This window comes from Symphodus melops (genome assembly GCF_947650265.1).
Source record: "Symphodus melops genome assembly, chromosome: 6".
Taxonomy (NCBI): domain Eukaryota; kingdom Metazoa; phylum Chordata; class Actinopteri; order Labriformes; family Labridae; genus Symphodus; species Symphodus melops.
The window spans coordinates 392,631-414,815 of NC_136696.1; the positions used below are offsets into that span (position 1 = coordinate 392,631).

General features: G+C 45.9%; 1 protein-coding gene across 1 annotated transcript in view; it reads left to right on the top strand.

Annotated features, from left to right (window-relative positions):
- Positions 1 to 7,648: 7,648 nt before the first annotated feature.
- LOC306825397 (uncharacterized protein) overlaps positions 7,649 to 22,185 on the top strand; it is a 141,368-nt gene continuing 126,831 nt past the window's right edge. The window contains exons 1-5 of the mRNA XM_079346115.1: positions 7,649 to 8,856; positions 9,481 to 9,668; positions 9,958 to 10,190; positions 11,050 to 13,393; positions 14,326 to 14,499. Coding sequence (XP_079202241.1) covers positions 9,538 to 9,668; positions 9,958 to 10,190; positions 11,050 to 13,393; positions 14,326 to 14,499 — 2,882 coding nt within the window. The 5' untranslated portion in view covers positions 7,649 to 8,856; positions 9,481 to 9,537. The remainder of the gene's footprint in view (positions 8,857 to 9,480; positions 9,669 to 9,957; positions 10,191 to 11,049; positions 13,394 to 14,325; positions 14,500 to 22,185) is intronic.

Here is a 22,185-nt window from a genome sequence, read left to right on the forward strand (position 1 = left end):
TCAGCTGAGAGAGATGATCAACGATGATACTTTAATATACACTTCCTCTCACGAGGACCAGGACCAGACCACGAGGAGCCTCCACAGATTAAAGAGGAAGAAGTCCAGTCCAGACCACGAGGAGCCTCCACAGATTAAAGAGGAAGAAGTCCAGTCCAGACCACGAGGAGCCTCCACAGATTAAAGAGGAAGAAGTCCAGTCCAGACCACGAGGAGCCTCCACAGATTAAAGAGGAAGAAGTCCAGTCCAGACCACGAGGAGCCTCCACAGATTAAAGAGGAGCAGGAGGAAGAAGTCCAGTCCAGACCACGAGGAGCCTCCACAGATTAAAGAGGAGCAGGAGGAAGAAGTCCAGTCCAGACCACGAGGAGCCTCCACAGATTAAAGAGGAGCAGGAGGAAGACTGCAGCAGTCAGGAGGGAGAGCAGCTGGTACTGAAGCAGGAGACTGACACATTCATGTTGACTCTTACTCCTGAGGAGAGAGACCACTGTGAATCCATAGAGGCCATATATAAGCATGTTAACAAAAGATTGTCTCAGATGTCATACTTGAGAGTCCACATGAGGACACACACAGGAGACAAACCTCACTCCTGCGTAGCAGAATTGTTCGTTTCTGTCTGTTGTCCCTCAGCAGAAAGACACAGTACAAATAAAATGCAAATAACAAAGACACAAGTGACACAGACTATAACAGAAGGTAAAGGTTAAAGGTCACAGACTGTTGAGGTGTGTTTTGAAGGTTGTATGTTTGTGAGTCTCTTATTGTGAAAGGGAGAGTATTCCAATGTTTACTTCCTTTAACTGACGGAACAGATTGTCTGAATGTGTCTGCGCTGAACCTCCCAGTCTCCTCGAGCTGTGGTCCTGGTGCTGATCCCACCGCTGGACTTCAGCTTTATAAAGTAGGGTTAGGGTTAGGGTTGATGTAAAGTATTTTTAAAATGAACAAAATGATGGAAATTAAGTAAGTTGTGTTTATCTAAAACAGTGCAATGAAAATGTCTTTTTGTCAAAGATTGTCATGGCCATTTTAAAAAGAGATTGTTTTGGTTGAAGTGTTGTGCCAGCTAAAGATTTGTTTGGCTGTATTTACTTGTTGTCATCTATTAGAAGATAAAACACAAACTACACAGTTCAGATGTTGTGCTTCATTGTTGTTGTCATGCCACGATCACTTTTCTGTGCTAAAATACATCATAGAAAGAGGAAAAAACAGCCTGAGTCTGACCCCTGCAATCATCAAGCTGTGAATGTTTGTCCAGCAGGTGGCGCTGCTGCTTTATAAAGAGCTGAGACTCAAACTGACCAAAAACTCAAATCCAATCAAAGCTCCTCTGCCCTCAGGTTTATTTTTCAGACAAATTAACAGACTGAAAACAGAAACTGTAATGAATTACTACTCAACGTTTTCACGTGTGCCAACATGATGTACTTCCTCCATTTTTCTGATACAATTAACTAAACAATTATCTCAAATCACAGAATATATTAATATTAGACTCTAGAAAACATTTAATATGATGATACTGTTGTTATTTAGTAATGTGGTTAAATGGTCACTATTACTCCTTTACAAATAAAATAAGACTCCTGCTTCTTCATTAATCTCTATATAAACCTGCAAACATCTTTGTCATCGACTCAAACTGACAGATGTCTCATCTTTGTCACTTTGTTGTGAAATTAATAAAAACTCTGGAGAAGTTGTTTTTATTCCGACGCTGACTGTTGGTCTTGAACTCATCAACACAAACAAGACGTGTCCTGCGCATGCGCCGCACCTTTTGACGCAGCCGTTACCTTTTGAATCCAGAAGAATCGACAGAAATCAAGAAGGAAGAAAGAAAACAACTTTATTTGTATTTGTATAACACATCTACTATGCAAACATACACCCATTCCCAATGGGTGAAGCCTTGGCCTAGAAGAGAGGTCTTCAGGTGGTCCCCAACCTTCACTGGGTGTTTCGACCCTTAACCACAACACCCTCCAGTTGGCGGGTCAGCAGTGACTGGCCAGGTCACTGCCCCTCTCCTCCAGGCTTCCAGCTTGTGTCCTCTCTTTTGTGCCAGAGCCAACAGGAGGCTCTCTCTGCTGCTTCCCCCAGTCTACGAACAGCTGCTTTCCTCAAGTGGCCTCTCAGCCCAATCTTTGTCATTAGATCCCACGCAGATTGAGCTGGGAATCCTCGACATCCAATTTCCACTGTCAACAGCCATGTTGTCCACCCCTTATCCCGGCAGTCTTGGGCAAGTTGCTGGTATTTGGCTTTCTTCCTCTCTGCAGCTTCCTCACAGCCCTCCTCCCACGGCACTGTCAACTCCACCATGATGATCTTCTTCCCCTCTGGAGACCAAATGATAGTGTCAGGTCTTTGGGTGGTGGACAGGACTGCTTCTGGGAAGTGGAGTTTCCTCCCTAGGTCAACCACCATTTCCCATCTCTGGGCTGACTGCAGGAGATTCTGCCTGGCTTGGTTGTGGGAAGCCGTTCTGTGGCCCTCTTTCACAAAAGCGATGGTCCTGACCAGCGGTCTTGTTTTGGCTGGTTGCTTCTTCCTCCTCTCTTGCTCCAGGATGTCTGCGAGCACTGATAGCACCCTATCGTGACGCCACCTGTATCTCCCCTGTGTCAGTGCTGTCTTGCACCCTGACAGGATGTGTGCCATTGTTCCTTTTCCACCACACAACCTACACAACTGGTCCTCCCTCATCCCCCACCTGTGCAAATTGACTGGGGTCGGTAGGGTATCGTACACTGCTCGGAGTAGAAAGGATATCCGGAAGGGCTCCAGCCGCCACATTTCACTCCATGTGATGGTTCTCTTGGGGAGGTTCCACCTTGTCCAGGCTCCCTGAGTTGCGAGCTCGATGGATTTTGCTCTTCTCCCTTCTTCTTCAAGGTTTCGGACTTCATCCTGGATCAAGGTTCTCCTTTCCCTAGGGGTTGATTTTGACCACTGCTGGAAGTGTGTGGTTCCTAGACCCTGTCTTCCAGTGCAAGGGTTACCAATGATGTCTTTGGTCCTGAGCGAACTTTCTGCCTGGTTGATCGCCGTGCTGGCGGCCCACTTACGGCCAGATCTTGTCCTGACTCCTGCTTCCCTGGTGAGTTGATCCTGAGAGTCTCTATATGTCAATGACAGTCTGCACTTGGCGACTTTGAACTCCTCAACCACTGATGACATTGGAAGCTGGAGCTGGCCTGATCTTATGTAGAGCCCCAACGATGTAAAACTTGGGGGTACTCCCAACCATCTTCGAAGGTGCTTGTTGAACTTCCTCTCCATTTCTTCAACAGTTGATAGGGGTACCTCATATATGGTGAGATGCCACATGAGTCTTGGGAGCAGGCCATGTTGGTAAATCCAGCACTTGTATTTCCCAGGCAGGCCAGACTTGTCAATCTTCATAAGCCATTCTTCGACTTGTTTCCCTGTGTTGGAGATACTGTTTTTGTCTGACAGGGAATCATCATACCACTTCCCAAGGCATTTAATTGGGTTCCCCTGGATGTTTGGGATCACTTCCCCTTGAACTCGTAGCTCACACCTTCCAGTTACTTTGCCCTTCTGGATCACCATGCTCCTTGATTTCATGGGCTTGAAAGCCATTTTTGCCCAGGTGGCCATGCGGTCCAGTTCTTCCAAGACCCATCTTGCCTGCACGTGAGTTGGTGTAATCACAGTGAGGTCATCCATGAATGCCCTGATTGCTGGCTGTTGACATCCTGCAGCTGTCTTCACCCCTCTTGATCTTGTGCTCGCTGCGGATATGATCAGGTTCATCCCCATGATGAACAAGATGGGAGAGATTGTGCACCCTGTCACTATCCCCTTCTCCACTGACTGCCACTTTGTTGTGAACTTAGCGGACTGGAATCGCAGCTTGATGTCACTCAGGTAACTGGTGATCATGCCCTGGATGTCAGGTGGGATGTGGTAGTAGTCCAGAGCAGCTTGGATCAAGTTATGTGGAATAGACCCATATGCATTTGCAAAGTCAAGCCAGACAACTGTTAGGCTGCCTTTCTTCTCCTTTGCTTCTTGGATAAGTTGGCTGAGGACCCCTGTATGCTCCAAGCACCCTGAGAACCCTTCGACACCGCCCTTCTGGATAGAGGTATTAATATATCCATTCTGGGTCATGTAAGCGCTCATTCTCCTGGCCAGCACTGAAAAGAACATCTTCCCTTCCACACTAAGTAGGGAGATAGTTCGGAACTGGCTGATCTGTGTGGATCCCCGTTCTTTGGGCACAAAGCACCCTTCTGCCCTTCTCCAGCTTGTTGGAATGGATCCCTTAGACCAAATTACCCGCATAAGCTTCCACAGCCTTCGGAGGAGCTTAGGGCATTTCTTGTATACTTTGTATGGTATACCGCTAGGACCTGGAGCAGAAGATGATCTTGCATGCCTTACTACCTGTTGAACCTCTCCCCATGATGGACACGCTGTGCTGAGGGATGTAGTAGGTGGGTCGATGTTAGCAAGCCCGTGATTTCCTCCTAGGGCCTCGTCTCTTGACTGGTCTCCAAATGATTCCTCAACAGACTGCTCCACTTCCTCTTTGGAACTCATTAGAGTTCCCGACCTTGCCTCCCCAAGATGTAATTTGGTGAAGCGGTAGGGGTCCTTTATGAACTGAGCTCGTGCCGCTTCCTGCTTTTTCCGCCTCTGCCTGAACCTCTCAGCTCTTCTTATTCTGATGAGCTGCTCGCGGAGGCTGGCTGTCAGCTCTTTTATTCCTTCCTTTTCTCCTACACTTGCCAGCTTGAACTGCTTCCTCAGGGTCTTGATTTCCTTCCTAAGTTGTTTGATCTTTCTTTCTCTTCTGTTGTCCTGCTTTTCTGCTCTGTCGCTGTTCTCTTTCCTTGGCATTGTTCCAAACCGCTCTTTTGCCACATTATAGGTGATGGCTGACAATGAATCCACCTTCTTTTCTACTGATCCTGCTTGGACTGCTCCTAGCACCTTGTCTAGGTCCTCATCTAACATGGACCACTCCTTTCCATCACTCATCTTGGGCCACTTGATTCTTTCCCTCGTCGGCTGGGGTGAGCTATCTGGAATGACCTTCGAGGATGTCCTTGTGCGGTCTTGGGGTATTGCCGGCACTGAGAGATCACTAGGACTATGGTGTGCTTCCTGCCTAGGGTTCTCCTGCGTCTCACCAGACGGTTCGCCTGAGCGATGTGCCTGCCTCCATCCTTGTCCGCACACTGACTTGCTCTGATGTATTTTTAGCCCTCTTATGCCTTTGCAGATCCTTCCACACCTGCATTTCACTTCTGCCGCCTCCCCAGTCAAGGTGGTTTGCCTGAGCCTTCTCTGTGTCTGTGTCACTGTCCAATTTGTTGCCGTTGAATCTGTCCTGGTGAGTCTCTCTTCCTCCCCCCCTCTCGGGAGACTCTGGGGGTATTGCTCTTTTGTTGATTCTGTAGCTTTCTTGGTGCCCTCTTGCGAGTGCTGCAACAGGGGTTGCTGGCCCCTGTTACCCCGCCAGTCTTTCCTGGAGGTCAGCTGTCTCTCCAGCGTCACCGACCTTCCTCGGTTGCCATCCAGACTTTCCTGGAAGTCACTGGTTGTCCAGGGAGTTCATTTGTATAACACATCTACTATGCAAACATACACCCATTCCCAATGGGTGAAGCCTTGGCCTAGAAGAGAGGTCTTCAGGTGGTCCCCAACCTTCACTGGGTGTTTCGACCCTTAACCACAACACCCTCCAGTTGGCGGGTCAGCAGTGACTGGCCAGGTCACTGCCCCTCTCCTCCAGGCTTCCAGCTTGTGTCCTCTCTTTTGTGCCAGAGCCAACAGGAGGCTCTCTCTGCTGCTTCCCCCAGTCTACGAACAGCTGCTTTCCTCAAGTGGCCTCTCAGCCCAATCTTTGTCATTAGATCCCACGCAGATTGAGCTGGGAATCCTCGACATCCAATTTCCACTGTCAACAGCCATGTTGTCCACCCCTTATCCCGGCAGTCTTGGGCAAGTTGCTGGTATTTGGCTTTCTTCCTCTCTGCAGCTTCCTCACAGCCCTCCTCCCACGGCACTGTCAACTCCACCATGATGATCTTCTTCCCCTCTGGAGACCAAATGATAGTGTCAGGTCTTTGGGTGGTGGACAGGACTGCTTCTGGGAAGTGGAGTTTCCTCCCTAGGTCAACCACCATTTCCCATCTCTGGGCTGACTGCAGGAGATTCTGCCTGGCTTGGTTGTGGGAAGCCGTTCTGTGGCCCTCTTTCACAAAAGCGATGGTCCTGACCAGCGGTCTTGTTTTGGCTGGTTGCTTCTTCCTCCTCTCTTGCTCCAGGATGTCTGCGAGCACTGATAGCACCCTATCGTGACGCCACCTGTATCTCCCCTGTGTCAGTGCTGTCTTGCACCCTGACAGGATGTGTGCCATTGTTCCTTTTCCACCACACAACCTACACAACTGGTCCTCCCTCATCCCCCACCTGTGCAAATTGACTGGGGTCGGTAGGGTATCGTACACTGCTCGGAGTAGAAAGGATATCCGGAAGGGCTCCAGCCGCCACATTTCACTCCATGTGATGGTTCTCTTGGGGAGGTTCCACCTTGTCCAGGCTCCCTGAGTTGCGAGCTCGATGGATTTTGCTCTTCTCCCTTCATTTTACATTTTTCTGTGAGAGAATACAGGGAGACTGATGTGTGAGTAAGCTGGGGTTTGTTTTAATCTAAAGTAAATTCAGTTTAAGTCCAAAACCGGAGTTAAGACTGTTCCTAGCTAGCAGCAACCAGACCAGTGTTTGAGTTTAACACAGTGACCTCCTATCAGCTCTCTTTCAGTCAAGTGTGTGCAGTGCATGTGTGGTAGTCAACAGCTACTGGAAACAGAAGATATAATATACTTATTGGATGTATCTTTAATGGAAAAACTGTAAAAACAGACTCGCTGACTGGAAGACAGCCCTTATCACGGTCACACTTCAAACCTAAACACCGACATCTTCAGTAAAGATGACTGAGTTAAATAACTGCATTCCTGTTGGTCCACTAACTCACCTGCCTTTCTGCACACTCTTGACCTGTTCACTCATTACACATAACCACATGAAAACGGTTACTGAGGACAATGTGCTGCTGAGATTGTCTTTTGTCCGACGCTCATGAACGCCTCATCGGACACGATATTTGGCGGTAAGCGCGAGCGCTTTTTGTCTTCATCCACTTTAAAGCCGATAAGTGATGGTTGGCAAAAAGAAGGAAACATGACACAACAACTGAATATTTTCAAACTTTTCAGCGAGACGAGGACAGGAGAAATGCGTGAGTACACTGAGATTTTATTATATTAATATTTATGAACGTTTAGACTTTAAAGGACTGGTTTTAAGTTGAGCTAGCTAGCAGGATGACACAGCGAATGTTAGCATTAACCAACTGAAATAATGTTATGACTCTTATAACTTGATGTAGAATAATCAAGGGCGAGTATTTTGTTTCTCAGGTAGACTTTATTGTGCGAGCTTAACATTACTCCCTCAAGCAGGTAAAAACGTGAACACAGGCTCTTTTAGTCTGAAGTAAAGCAGTGACACTTTTAATCTTTGAATACTGCCATCTACAAGCCTATGTGACATCTCCCTCCTTTTAAAGTTATTTCACATAACTACAATTAATCCAAACAGAGGTAATAAAGATAGAAATAAACATTACAAGTGTGATGCCACGTCATCATTTGGTCTTATTTTCAAACTGAAGGTGAGCTATGTATAATGTTAAATTTAAATCTCCTGTAAACAGGAGTAAACTTTGAATACTGCCATCCAAATAATATGTGACCCTTGACAGTTTGATGATAAAGAAAGGTTCTCTTACTGTGCAGCTGTTTGTCCTCACCATAGACTGTAAGGTCCCTACACACCAAACTGTCACTGGGGTTTAATGAGCCTTATTGTTGCCATAGAAACAAGTTATCAAACCCAACAGTAAAGCAGCTGAGGGGAGAAGTTATCAGCCATGATTTCAGGTTTGTCAGATGTGATTTTTTTGTCAGAATAATTCTCAACTGTGTGCTCTCACTACGATTATTTTAGTGTACTGATCGAGATGTAAAATATCGAGCTGCATCCAACGGGAAACCCGCAGCAGCCAATGAGAGCAAGCGAGCGGACCGCTAAGCCACCAGATGTAGCGTACTTTTACAGCTCACAAACACAGCAGCAAATATAAACACAGTTGAACCCTGAGCCAGGATTTCATCCACACTCTTTTTTTCCATTTTTTGTTTTTCAGGGCAAAACAGAGCGCACGCCAGGACAGCTGTTCTGAACTCACAGTGAATAGAGCGAGTTTCTGTGACATCAGGAATCAGTGCTGTGAAATCGTGACAACAAACTTTGAGTGTGTGGTCTCCCGAGTCTTGCCGAGTCGTCTAGTGTGTGCGTTCAGAGGTTTCTAAGATTAGAAAAGGGGGGAAAATGTGTTTTATGTCTGTGCTCTCCTACATTTCTACATCGTGTAAGATTATAATATCATCTAGAGTGTGGCCAACTTTAGTCTTTACTGGTCTGAAAACAATAACTATTGTTGAAGATGATCCCAGCTCACTTTGTTTTAGTTTACTGACTGACTGTCTAAATACAGTCAGCTTGGATTCATGTTTTTTACTTTGATTCCAGCAGAGGGAGACATTCATCAAGAAACCTGAACAAACTAAAGTCATCAGTGTTTCAGTTCCAGGAAATAAACAGAGGGGGAGGAGAAACTCTGAGCTGATTCAGTTAGCCAAGAAAACACGCAGTCAAAATTAAAGTGAAAGTGTTCAGTCAGTCAGAGCACAGGCTCCATTTTAAATCAACAGGAGGACAAACACGTCTGACACAGGGTGAGTGTAATTTAACATTATTCTGACGTTACTGTTCTAACCTCAGGTTCATGCTTAGTAATATTTTTTTTTATAAAGACTTATTTTTTGGGCATTTTATGGCCTTTATTATAGTGGAGGACAGTGGATAGGGTAGAAAGGTGGGGAGAGACATACGAGAAAGATCGCCACAGGCCGGACGTGAACCCGGGCAAGTACTGAGCCTCAAATTGAGCCTCAATTGTTCAGAAGGACAAATCAGGTTAAGATCAAAACAAAGTGCAGTGATGTGTTTGATCAGGTACCAAGGCAGACAGGAAGAGAGGCTGAGTCACATTAGAGAGCGCTGGTAGCTAAGTACAGAGGATGAAATAATGGAAAGTGTGGTCCTTGTTTAAATCCAACCTCTGGCTTCTTTCCCACATCTCATTCCCCAGTCTCTCTCTCTCTCCACCTGATTTCTGGATCGATCTACTGTTCTGTCTGTACAATTACAGCATTCATATATTGACCACATGACCATCTCCACTTATGATATTCTTCCTGTTTGTATCTTACCGATAGATAGATAGATAGATAGATAGATGCTTTATTGATCCCGAGGGAAATTCAATTTTTTTTAATGTATGTCTTCTTTGTCCTCAGGTTCGTTTACCTCTATGAATGTCGCATATTATCCTTGAGAAAATTTGAAATGAGAAGATGAACGATCGAGGAGACAAAGAGGAGGACAGAGCAGAGTCTCCTCTGTCCAGCTGTCTCTCTATGAAGAGTGACTGGTCTAAAGGTGATCCTCCAAACTTCAGTAATGAACCAGGACCCTCAGATCAGAAGTAAGAAAACTTCTTTAAATCCCCAAAATGTCAAACTACAGAAATGTGCTTGTTATTAAGAACAAGAGTTGAAACAATAGAATAATTTAATAGACATTTGATTCATGTTTGTGAAACAGTGATTTTATTTACACCACTGTCTTGAGTCAAGAAAAATATTGTAACACTTCCCAAGAGACTCAACAGCATTATCAATAAACTCAAAGATGTTAATTTTTAGGTTTTGTGCAGAACCAGGTTTGAATCCCCATCAATGGTTTTAATCTCATCTTATCTTTTATCTCTACAGAAAAACAAAGAGGTCTGTTTCTGTGGAGGAGCAGCTGTCCAGATGTGCTTTGTGTCAGGACGTCCTGAGAGATCCAGTTTCTACCAGCTGTGGACACTGGTTCTGCAGACAGTGTCTCACCTCATACTGGGACCAGTCTACTTCATCAGGAGAGTCCTCCTGTCCCCAGTGTGGACAAAGACCTGTAATAAGACGAGGACTGCAGATATCCAGTCAGTCCAGCACTGAAATCAGTAAGACTGAAGTCACTGAGTCTGAAAACAAGACCTTATCATTTATTACATTTGTTGTTAATGCAGGTATTTAAATTTACATGAATATACTGTAGTTTAATGTATCATTTTAATTTAACCCGATTTATATTTATATTATTTTTTATTCTTCTCTTGTAGCAGCACACATGCATTATAGGGAGATTTTTGTGTCATGCAGTTTGTTTTTAGTGTAATAATGAAAATTGATGATTTAATACAGGGGTGCCCAACCTTTTTTGACCCAAGACCTACTTTTCAAGTAGCCAACTTCCTGTGATCTACCAGTCCAATGTCAATATCGCAAACCCACACACATCCAGTCTGCAGTAACTAACTTCACAACGCTCTTTCTCGTTGTCACACAACCACGAGGCATCAGTCAATCATCTTTATTTATATAGCACGTTATATACAAAGTGCTGAAAATTAAAATTAATGCATTACATCACATCCCTTTCCTCCCTCCTTTACATCACATCCCCTCCCTCCTTAACTTAAGGACACATTAAGTTTGGGAGTGTGTAAACGCTCTGAGCGCTAGCTGCTAGCTACTGTTGACAGCTGTCAACTTCCTGTCATACATATCTTACAATACATATCTCGCTCTGTCGCCAATCATAGCAACGCGGTCGGTGCAAAGACGTCCGCCTCATTACAAAATCTTGGAGATGCACGGCTGAGCGCTCAGACCCTCTGCGGACCATCCTTGCGATGTCGCGCCGGTTGTGATTGCGCAATATTTACATTGACTCATGGTCAACTTGGTCGACCGCGATTGACTGGTTGGGCACTCCTGATTTAATAAATCCAGTCTCAGGATATGTTTCTTCTCTTTCAGCAGATAGAGGTCTGCAGGAGGTTTTAGATGAATATAAGATCAGTCTGAGGAGGAGATATGAACATGTGACTGAAGGAAGTGATGAAACAGGAAGGAGAATCCTCCTCAACAGGATCTACACTAAGCTCTACATCACAGAGGGGCAGAGTGAAGAGGTGAACACCCAACATGAGGTGAGACAGATGGAGACAGACTCTAAAAAGAAGACCCTCCATGAGACTCCAATCAGGTGCCAGGACATCTTTAAAGCCTTACCCGACCAACAGGAACCAAAGACAGAAACTCAACCCGACCAACAGGAACCAAAGACAGGAGCTCAACCCGACCAACAGGAACCAAAGACAAGAGCTCAACCCGACCAACAGGAACCAAAGACAGGAGCTCAACCCGACCACCAGGAACCAAAGACAGGAGCTCAACCCGACCAACAGGAACCAAAGACAGAAGCTCAACCCGACCAACAGGAACCAAAGACAGGAACTCAACCCGACCAACAGGAACCAAAGACAGGAGCTCAACCTGACCAACAGAAACCAAAGACAGGAGCTCAACCCGACCAACAGGAACCAAAGACAGGAGCTCAACCCGACCAACAGGAACCAAAGACTGGAGCTCAACCCGACCAACAGGAACCAAAGACTGGAGCTCAACCCGACCAACAGAAACCAAAGACAGGAGCTCAACCCGACCAACAGGAACCAAAGACAGGAGCTCAACCCGACCAACAGGAACCAAAGACAGGAGCTCAACCCGACCAACAGAAACCCATCAGAGTGGTTCTGACAAACGGCGTGGCTGGTGTTGGAAAAACCTACTCAGTGCAGAAGTTCACTCTGGACTGGGCTGAGGGCTCAGAGAACCAAGACATCAGTCTGCTGATCCTGCTTTCATTCAGGGAGCTGAACTTGATCAGAGATAAGCGCTTCAGTCTTCTTGAGCTGCTCCGTGTTTTCCATCCAACATTACAGAAGCTGGCAGCAGAGACGCTCTCTGTCTGTAAACTGTTGTTCATCTTTGATGGCCTGGATGAAAGCAGACTGTCATTGGACTTCACAAACAGGGAGGTTGTGTCTGATGTCACACAGAAGTCATCGTTAAACACACTGTTCACAAACCTCATCAAGGGGAATCTGCTCCCCTCAGCTCTCATCTGGATCACTTCTCGACCTGCAGCAGCCAATCAGATCCCTCCTTCATGTGTTGACAGGGTAACAGAGGTACGAGGCTTCACTGACGCCCAGAAGGAGGAGTACTTCAGGAGGAGGTTCAGTGATGAAGATCTGTCCAGCAGAATCATCTCACACATCCAGACATCCAGGAGCCTCCACATCATGTGTCTGATCCCGGTCTTCTGCTGGATCACTGCCACAGTTCTGGAACACATGATGAGCACAGAGCAGAGAGGAGAGCTGCCCAAGACCCTGACTGACATGTACTCACACTTCCTGCTGGTTCAGACACAGAAGAAGAAGAACAAGTATGGTGAGGGACGTCAGGCGAGTCCTCAGAAACTCACTGACTCTGACAGAGAAGTTCTTCTGAAGCTGGGGAGGCTGGCGTTTGAACATCTGAAGGACGGAAACATCATGTTCTACCAAGAAGACCTGGAGCGGTGTGGTCTGGATGTCACAGAGGCCTCGGTGTACTCAGGAGTTTGTACTGAGATCTTCAAAACAGAGTGTGTGATGTTCCAGAAATCAGTCTACTGCTTTGTTCATCTGAGCGTTCAGGAGTTTCTGGCTGCAGTCTACATGTTCCACTGTTTCACCGACAGGAAGAGAGGTGTAGTGGAGGCGTTCCTTAAGGAATCATCTGGACTACTGGATACTTTTTTAAAGAAGATTTTGAACCTTTTCAAAACTCCTGAAAGCTATGACTTATCTCTGGAAGTCTTCCTGAGAGGTGCCATGGAGAAATCCCTGAAAAGTAAGAACGGTCACCTGGACCTGTTTGTTCGCTTCCTTCATGGTCTATCTCTGGAGTCAAACCAGAGACTCTTTGGAGACCTGCTGGGTCAGACAGACAACAGTCCAGAAATGATCCAGAGAGTCATCAACAACCTGAAGGAGATGAACAGTAAAGATATCTCTCCTGACAGAAGTATCAACATCTTCCACTGTCTGATGGAGATGAAGGACCTCTCAGTCCATCAGGAGATCCAACAGTTCCTGAAGTCAGAGAACAGGTCAGGGAAGAAACTCTCTGAGATCCACTGCTCTGCTCTGGCCTACATGCTGCAGATGTCTGAGGAGGTTCTGGATGAGCTGGACCTGCAGAACTACAAGACATCAGAGCAGGGACGACAGAGACTGATTCCAGCTGTGAGGAACTGCAGGAAGGCAGAGTAAGTCCAGATGTGATTAAATATGAGTATAAATAAAGTAACAATAAGCTGTTTAGTTCTTCATATATATATAATATATAATCTCTCTGTTTGTGAAAACAGAGTTCATCTATATTCAGTAAATGAAGAATATTTGTCTCTGTCTTGATTCAAAGCGCTCAGACATTTGTGTTTTCCTCCTACATGGACTCGAGAGTAAAGTCTGAGTTGTGTTAGCGTGCGTGAAAAGGGACGTTTGATGAGTTTGTCTGTCCTGACTTTATGCTGGAGAGACAAAGAGCATGTCAGTACTGTCTTTAAACCTGGAAACATTTCCTGTCATTAAAGAGCCGAACACTTGAATACTATAAACTTTGATATTATGTTTGATGTAATGGCGTGAACACAGGCTCGGAAATTAACCGCCAAGCGCCTCGATTTTCAGTTTGGAGAGTAACTTTCAGAGAGCTATCCGCCACAGGACGGGAAAATGTTTAACCCATCATTCACACACACACACACACACACACACACACACAGGGTTCACATTTCTACTTTTAGTGGAACAGAACACAGTTGATCCTTGATCCATGCGGCTGTGTGTTGGGAACAAACGTGATCTCGTCACTTTTTCTGTTTTCTCTCATTTTGTCTGCAGCTGACTTAACAATGGTGACGTCATCTCACAGCCTGCTGTAGTCTGAACATCTCCACACAGACTAAACTGTGCTGTGTTATAAACACTGATGATATAGTTCATGCTAAATGCACGCTCCACTTTTCATTTCCATCACACGGACCAGGAGCAGTCAGAGACACGTTTACAACTGATGGAAATGTTTGTTAACAAAAGTGAAATCAGATCAGCTGAACCTCTGATGTGAAAAATACAATTCATCAAAATATGAAGACGTTCCTTTCAATAACATTATCTACCATTTATGTAACAACAGGTTTATTAACTGTGGACTATCAGAGACTCACTGTGAAGTCGTGGCCTCGGCTTTGAAGTCCAACCCCTCCCATCTCAGAGAGCTGGACCTGGACTTCAACATGCTGCAGGATTCAGGAGTGAAACTGCTGTCTGCTGGACTGAAGAGTCCAAACTGTAGACTTGAGACTCTGAGGTAAGACTACAGGTTTCATTGTTCTCTTCACATTCATATGATGAGAAGCTAAACTGAAGACTTCTGGCTGATAATCTAATGATCCACACTGAGGATCTTAAGTCCTTTTTCTTCTTCTATGGTTTTATCCATCCAACAATATCAAGCTTCACATTTTAAATCTAAATATGTTCAAAATAACTTGTATATTTCACTCTTTACCACCTGAACAGAACAGAACTTTTGTAGTCTGCCGTCGTCTCCTCACTCTCAACAGCTGGCTTTATGGCACACTCTCTTTTTATGTACAGGGATGTGCACTTTTGACCAACAGTAAAGTTACTGTTCTTTGTTGTTCATAATGCTCTATCATTCATGATAACAGAAACACATGTCATAGTTAGAGGCACAGATTGGGCTCGTACCTGTTCCCGGAATCTGTTGATAAACATCCAAACTGGAGTAATTGTACTTCTTACCCAGGGCTCCAGACTAACTTTTCTCGACACCGTCCCAGAACCGTCCCGAAAAACTATTTCAACCATCCTGCAGTAAATTTGAACTGTCCCAAAATCAAAATGCTTCTCATCGTCTGTAATTGTTAGTATAACTTTAATTATGTTATAAACCCTTGCATTTTATAAAATAGTATATGAAAAATCCATTTACATCAGGTAAATTGATTATTGACATACATGTTGGGTGTATTGGTTATTTAAATCAAATATATTTTGGAATTTTGTTCTGTGGCTTATAGACAGTTGGGAAGTTTTAGCATTCACTAAAGAGAAAATGATAAAACAGGTTACAGATTGAAAATACAAAATCTGTCAGTACGAACTGCATGTTGGCACGTGGAAAAAATGAAATGTACCACCAGGGCTCGAGACTAACGGCGTCCCGTCGTCCCTGGGAAGATAAACGGGACGTTGGATAGTCCTGGCGCTGTGAGTGACGGCTGCCTCTCCAGCAGCTCTCTCTCTTTAGCCTTTTCTTCTTTCTTTCTTTTTTTTTTTACTTTTTAGCTCTTTTTGTTTACTCTTCCCTGCGACGAGATTGTGTGCTTTATATATCCTATGGATACACTTAAGTTTAATACTCAACCAGGAGCCAGTTTTCTTACATTTTCTCGGGAGAAACTGCTGGCTCTAAGAACAATGGGACACGCGGGGATACGACACCCCATCCCGGAGGAGTTGAATAGGAGACAGAGGGGCTGCAAGGCCGGAGCTAAGATAAATGCCGAGAAAGCGGAGAAAAGGAGGCGATACAAGCCATCTATTCCCTCCGTCATCATGGGGAATGTGAACTCACTGCCGAACAAGATCGACGAGCTGTCCGCACTGAACAACCAGCGGATCTACCGTGAGAGCAGTATGTTTATATTTACGGAGACATGGCTAACCAACCTAGTACCGGATGCTAACGTAAACATGTTGGGATTCACTGCCGTGAGAGCCGACAGAGACGCGAAAGCGAGCAGGAAAAGTAAAGGTGGGGGACTCATCATGTATGTTAACAACCGCTGGTGTAACCCAGGACATATCTCCGTGAAGACAGTCTCATGTTGCCGGGACCTCGAGCTGCTAGCTGTTAGCCTGTGGCCTCACTATCTACCGAGGGAGTTCAGTCACGTGATCGCCATCTGTGTTTACATTCCTCCGAGTGCGGACGCAGCCACTGCATGTGAGAAAATCCATTCTGTCACTGCTAGGCTGCAGACACGGCACCCTGAGGCACTTATGATCATTCCTGGGGATTTTAATCATGCAACTCTGGACTCAAGTTTGGCTGTTTTTAATCAAGTTGTGGACTGTCCTACACGAAACAACAGGACAATAGATCTCCTGTATGTTAATATAAAGGATACATACAGAGCGACTCCCCTCCCCCCCATTAGGGAAGTCTGATCACAACCTGGTTCACCTACAGCCATCTTACACCCCCCTGGTCCAAAAGCTGCCGGTTAAAACTCGATCCATCAGGAGGTGGTCCCCAGAGATGGAAAGTGCCATCAGAGACTGTTATAACACCACAGCCTGGGAGGTGCTGATGGATCCGCATGGTGAGTATATAGAAGGGATGACACACTGTGTGACGGACTACTTGAACTTCTGCGTCGACGTGGTCGCCCCTGTTAAGACTGCCGCTGTTTCCCTAATAACAAGCCATGGGTAACGCAGGAAGTTAAGGCTGTCCTTAACAAGAAGAAGGCTGCGTTCAGGAGCAGAGACAGGGAGGCCATGAAGGCAGCACAGCAGGAGGTCAAGCGCTGTGTGAGGGAAGCAAAGGACACCTACAGGAGAAAGGTGGAACAAAAGCTGAGGGAAAACAACATGAGGGAGGTCTGGGAAGGTGTGAGGACCATCACAGGTCACAACACAAAGACCAGGGCCGCAGGGGGAACAATGGAGAGGGTAAACAAACTGAATGACTTCTTCAACCGGTTCGACCAGCCCCTGCCCCCCCCTCTCCCACCCTCACCGCAGCCATCTCTCCTCCTTCCCTCTGCACACCTCCCCCCGGAAACCACAACACCCCCCTCCTCAAAACAATCTCCGCCTCATCTCACCACAGACCAGGTCAAAGGACAGCTGAGGAAGCTCCAACCCAGGAAAGTGGCAGGCCCGGACAAAGTGTGTCCAAGGCTATTGAAGACCTGCGCTGCTGAACTGGGGGAACCACTACAACGGCTCTTCAACCTTAGCCTGCAGCTAGGGAGAGTGCCCACCCTATGGATGACATCATGCATCGTTCCGGTTCCAAAGAAGAACCGGCCCAGCGAGCTGAATGACTTCCGACCGGTGGCACTCACTTCACACCTAATGAAGACGCTGGAGCGACTCTTCCTCAGCCTACTCAGACCCCAGGTACAACACGCCCAGGACTGCCTGCAGTTCGTGTACCAGCCAGGTGTTGGTGTGGAGGATGCCATCCTGTACCTGCTACATCGAGCCCACTCCCATCTGGATAAGGGAAGCGGCACAGTGAGGATCCTCTTCTTGGACTTCTCCAGTGCTTTCAACACTATCCAGCCCCCCCTGCTCCGGGACAAACTGAGTGGGATGGGAGTGGACCCCCACCTAGTGAACTGGATCTCTGACTACCTCATGTGCAGGCCTCAGTACGTCAGGCTGATGGACATCATGTCTGACACTGTGGTCAGCAGTACGGGAGCCCCCCAGGGCACAGTGCTGGCCCCTGTTCTCTTCACCCTGTACACCTCAGACTTCTGCTACAACTCTGAGCTGTGTCACATACAGAAGTACGCTGACGACACAGCCATTGTCGGGTGTATCAGGGATGGCAGGGAGGAGGAGTACCGGACACTGGTGGGGGACTTTGCTGCATGGTGCCACACGAACCAGCTACAGCTCAACACCTCTAAGACCAAGGAGCTGGTCATTGACTTTGGGAGGTCCAGACAGAGGATGCAACCTCTTCTGTTAGAGGGAGCTGAAGTGGAGGCTGTGGACTCCTACAAATACCTCAGGCTGTGTCTAGACAATAAACTGGACTGGACAACACACACCAACCACCAAGTGCAATAATCGCAATAATAATAATCACTGCCTTTTTTTGTATATTTTGCTTCTTCCATGCATATTTTTTGTATATTTTTTCCAGCGGAAGGGTGTTCTATTATTTATGCTATATTATTCTTTACATTGTAACTTTTTGTTACCTGCTACATTTTTATTTTTATTGTATATGCTGCTGGAACCTAAATTTCCTTGAGGGAGTCATCCCAAAAGGATCAATAAAGTTCAGTCTAAGTCTAAGTCTAAAAAAATTGTTTGGGACAAACCAAAATTTACCCCAGGACCCCTCCGGGAGGAAAGGCATTTGTCGTTCCTTAACTACTGTTACTAAGTAAATGAGATACCAAACCACCAGCTGACTGCAGCTCAGCTCAGTATCTATTTTAGTTATTGTGTGCGAGACCTAATAAATATGTACATTCTAATATATTCCCTCCACAGTACCGGCCCATCTATCACTTCATTCACTAACAGTGTCAGCGCGATGTCACTTCTAAACACAACAGCCTGCCGTGCTGTTGCGCTCTATCTCCATCTTTCATCAGACTGTAGCAAAATATGTCATTATTACTGAACATGTCCGTCTTTTCTGAAAACAATGTCCCAGAGAAAGCACAGAATCATGGCGCATATAAAAGTCAGTGACTGAGTTAGGTCCTAATAATTAGGACATGTAGAAGAACAGACGCGCTCATACTGAGAGTCGTTAAACTGAGTGAACGTTCCACACGGAGAAGACTGCAGTGATCAACGCTGAGGGAGAAGCGCACGTCTGTTCGTCTTTAAACATTTGATCATGTTTTCATGGCTGGCACTAAAATATGTGACGGTGATCAGAGACACTCACATGTGAGCAGGTTAAATCTGTGATTAACCTTAACGAGTGTAAACTGTGCTGTGTGCTGACGCTAACACATCTAAGACGGACATGTTCAGTTATGACATATTCGGCTACAGTCTGATGAAAGATGGAGATAGAGCGCAACAGCCCGGCAGGCTGTTTTGTTTAGAAGTGACGTCACGCTGACACTGTTAGTGAATGAAGTGATAGATGGGCCGGTACTGTGGAGGGAATATTTTAGACTTTTCATATTTATGAGGTCTCGCACACAGTAACTGAAATAGATACTATATAGCGCGCGGAGATGCGCTGAGTTGTAGTCAGCTGGTGGTGTGTTATCTCATTTACTTAGTTAGTAGTTAAGGAACGACAAATGCCTTTCCTCCCGGAGGGGTCCCGGGGGAAATTTCGGTTTGTCCCAAACAATTTTTATTTTTATCGACGGGACGACCTTCTCGAGCCGTGTTCTTACCACATGTATGTAAGTGTGGGATGGATGAATGAGCAGGATTTCTGCAGGATCTGGTCTCTCTTTGTAAAAGCTCCGTGCCTGTACACCTTCATCATGTGGTGTATTTGTAAAAAGACGAGACACATGTAATGTGATAGATAGATAGATAGATAGATAGATAGATAGATAGATAGATAGATACTTTATTGATCCCGAGGGAAATTCAAGGCATCCAGTAGCAGTATACAGACAGGCAGGACACAAGACATTAGTTACAATACACACCTGCTGCCCCCCCTCCCCTCTCTATACAATAATCCCCCAAACAAGATTTAGCAGCCCTTATGTGACTAAGAGTGAATATAATTACAGGTTAAACCTGTGCAGTTAGCATTAGCATTAGACTTAAACTTATATAGCATAATGTACATAACCTGTGAAGGAGAGAAAAACATGTGCTGATTAAAAGAGACCTGTAAACAGTTAAAGAGCCTTAGAAACAAAGTGCTGACTGTTTGTTTGTACATGTACAGTGGTGTTTGAGGTGGAGGTAAATACCTTTTTCAACATATTTGACGATCAAGATTTCACTGAAGCGTGTCTCAAAGAACTGAATGATCTACCTTCAGTAGAGTCCTGTATCACAACTCCCTTCATAATGGAGGAAGTGTGGTCCCAGCTGAAACGGTGCAAGCCTGGAAAAGCCCCGGGCCCAGATGGTATCCCTGCCAGGGTACTGAACACCTGTGCATCTGAACTGGCTCCTGTAATTCATCCCCTCTTCTGTGAGACGTATCGGACCTGTACGATTCCTGCTCTCTGGAAAAAAGCTACTATCATCCCAATACCCAAGAGATCCCGACCAAAAGAACTCAATGACTTCAGACCAATTGCACTAACATCTTTAATCATGAAATGCCTTGAGCATCTGCTGCTCAGAACTATTCTTCTAACCGTCCGAGAGCAACTGGATCCTTTTCAGTTTGCCTACAAAGCCAGGAGGGGGACAGAGGACGCTGTGGCCTGCCTACTGCATCTCCTCTTAGAACATCTGGACTCTCCTAGCACAGCTAGGATACTCTGCAGATTTCAGCTCGGCTTTCAACACCATACAACGGCACATTCTGATACCAAAACTACACCGACTCCACGTTCCACCCCGGCTAATTCGTTTAATCCATAACTTCTTATTCAACAGACAGCAGACAGTTCGGACCGGCAGTACCACAACAACTCCGCTTATCTCCAACACTGGAGCCCCCCAGGGATGTGTGTTAAGCCCTTTTCTGTACACACTTTATACAAATGACTGCACCAGCCCATCATCCACTACAGTGTACATCAAATATGCAGACGACACCGCCATACTGGGACTTCTCAAAGACAGCACCTCCCTCGCACATGATCAGAACTCAATAGAACAATTCACCAAGTGGTGTCAACATAACCACCTTCAACTCAACCTCAAGAAAACCCAAGAAATGACTTTCGGTACCGCAACTCATCATCCCACCATCATTGACAATACCACAATTGACATAGTTGAGCATTTCAAATACCTGGGAATCACACTGGACAATAAACTTAGCTTCGACCCACTCACAATGGACATTCACAAAAGATGCAACCAAAGACTCCCAGTTATCCGTAAACTGAAAGGACTTCAGGTTTCCCCACACCTTCTGTTAATGTTGTATAAAAGTATCATCCAGCCAATTCTCCTATACTGTTCTCCCTGTTTAATGACAATGCTCACAGTCAAAAACCGGAACATGTTCATTAAGATAACCTCCATAGCAGCTAAAATCATTGGTTTCCCCACTCCCAACCTCACACAGCTAAACACTAAGGCCATTACACGCATCGCACATGCAATAACACAGGACCACACCCACCCACTGCACCATTGCTTCTCCCTGTTACCCTCTGGCCGTCGATACAGGTCCCTCAGATACAACAGAGTACAATTTAAAAGCAGTCTAATCCCCACAGCCATCAACACTCTAATGTAATCATCAGCGGAAATAGATCTGTACTTTGCCAGAAATGTGTGTTATATGTGTGAGTATGGTGTTTCCCTGCTTGTACAGCTGTGAAAATGAATTTCCCTACGGGGACAATAAACTAACTAGCTAGTGCCAGAGGTGTGAGAACAGACATTAAACAGTCAATGCAGACAGTTAGGGATGCAGATTAAAGTGCAGGTTCAGTCATTAAAGTGCCCAGCAAAATAAAGGAGGAGAGAGAATATTCTCAGGGAGATCAGCTACGTTACAAATGTCAGGATATCTTCAGAGTCTTTTCTATCAGCTGCCATTGTCTGTACAAAGAGTTGAATCTAAATAAATCAGCACATTCAGACAGAGGGGCTGGTACTGAATTTACGTGTGCCACTGTGGGCTTCCTCTGTAGGGTGGCTGGGCGCACCCTTAAAGATAGGGTGAGGAGCTCGGAGTAGAGCCGTTACTCCTTCACATCGAGAGGAGTCAGTTGAGGTGGTTCAGGCATCGGGTCCGGATGCCCCCTGGACCAGAGGCATGTCCCTCCGGGATGAGGCCTCGGGGTCGACCCAGGACACGCTGGAGAGACTTTGTCTCTCGGCTGGCTTGGGAACGCCTCTGGAGGAGGTGTCTGGGGTGAGGGAAGTCTGGGCGTCTCTGCTTAGACTGCTGCCCCTGTGACCCGGCCCCACATAAGAAAATGGATGGATGGATCTCCTGTTTTACTTGGTCTATCGACATCAAACGAAAACTAGGAAAAACTTTGAAGCCTACACTTTCGAGTGATTGTGCCTGCATTGCTCTACGCTGTGCATAATGAGGTGGTCACGTGATTTGATCACGCCGGCATGGTCGTCGATTTCTAAGAGTTAA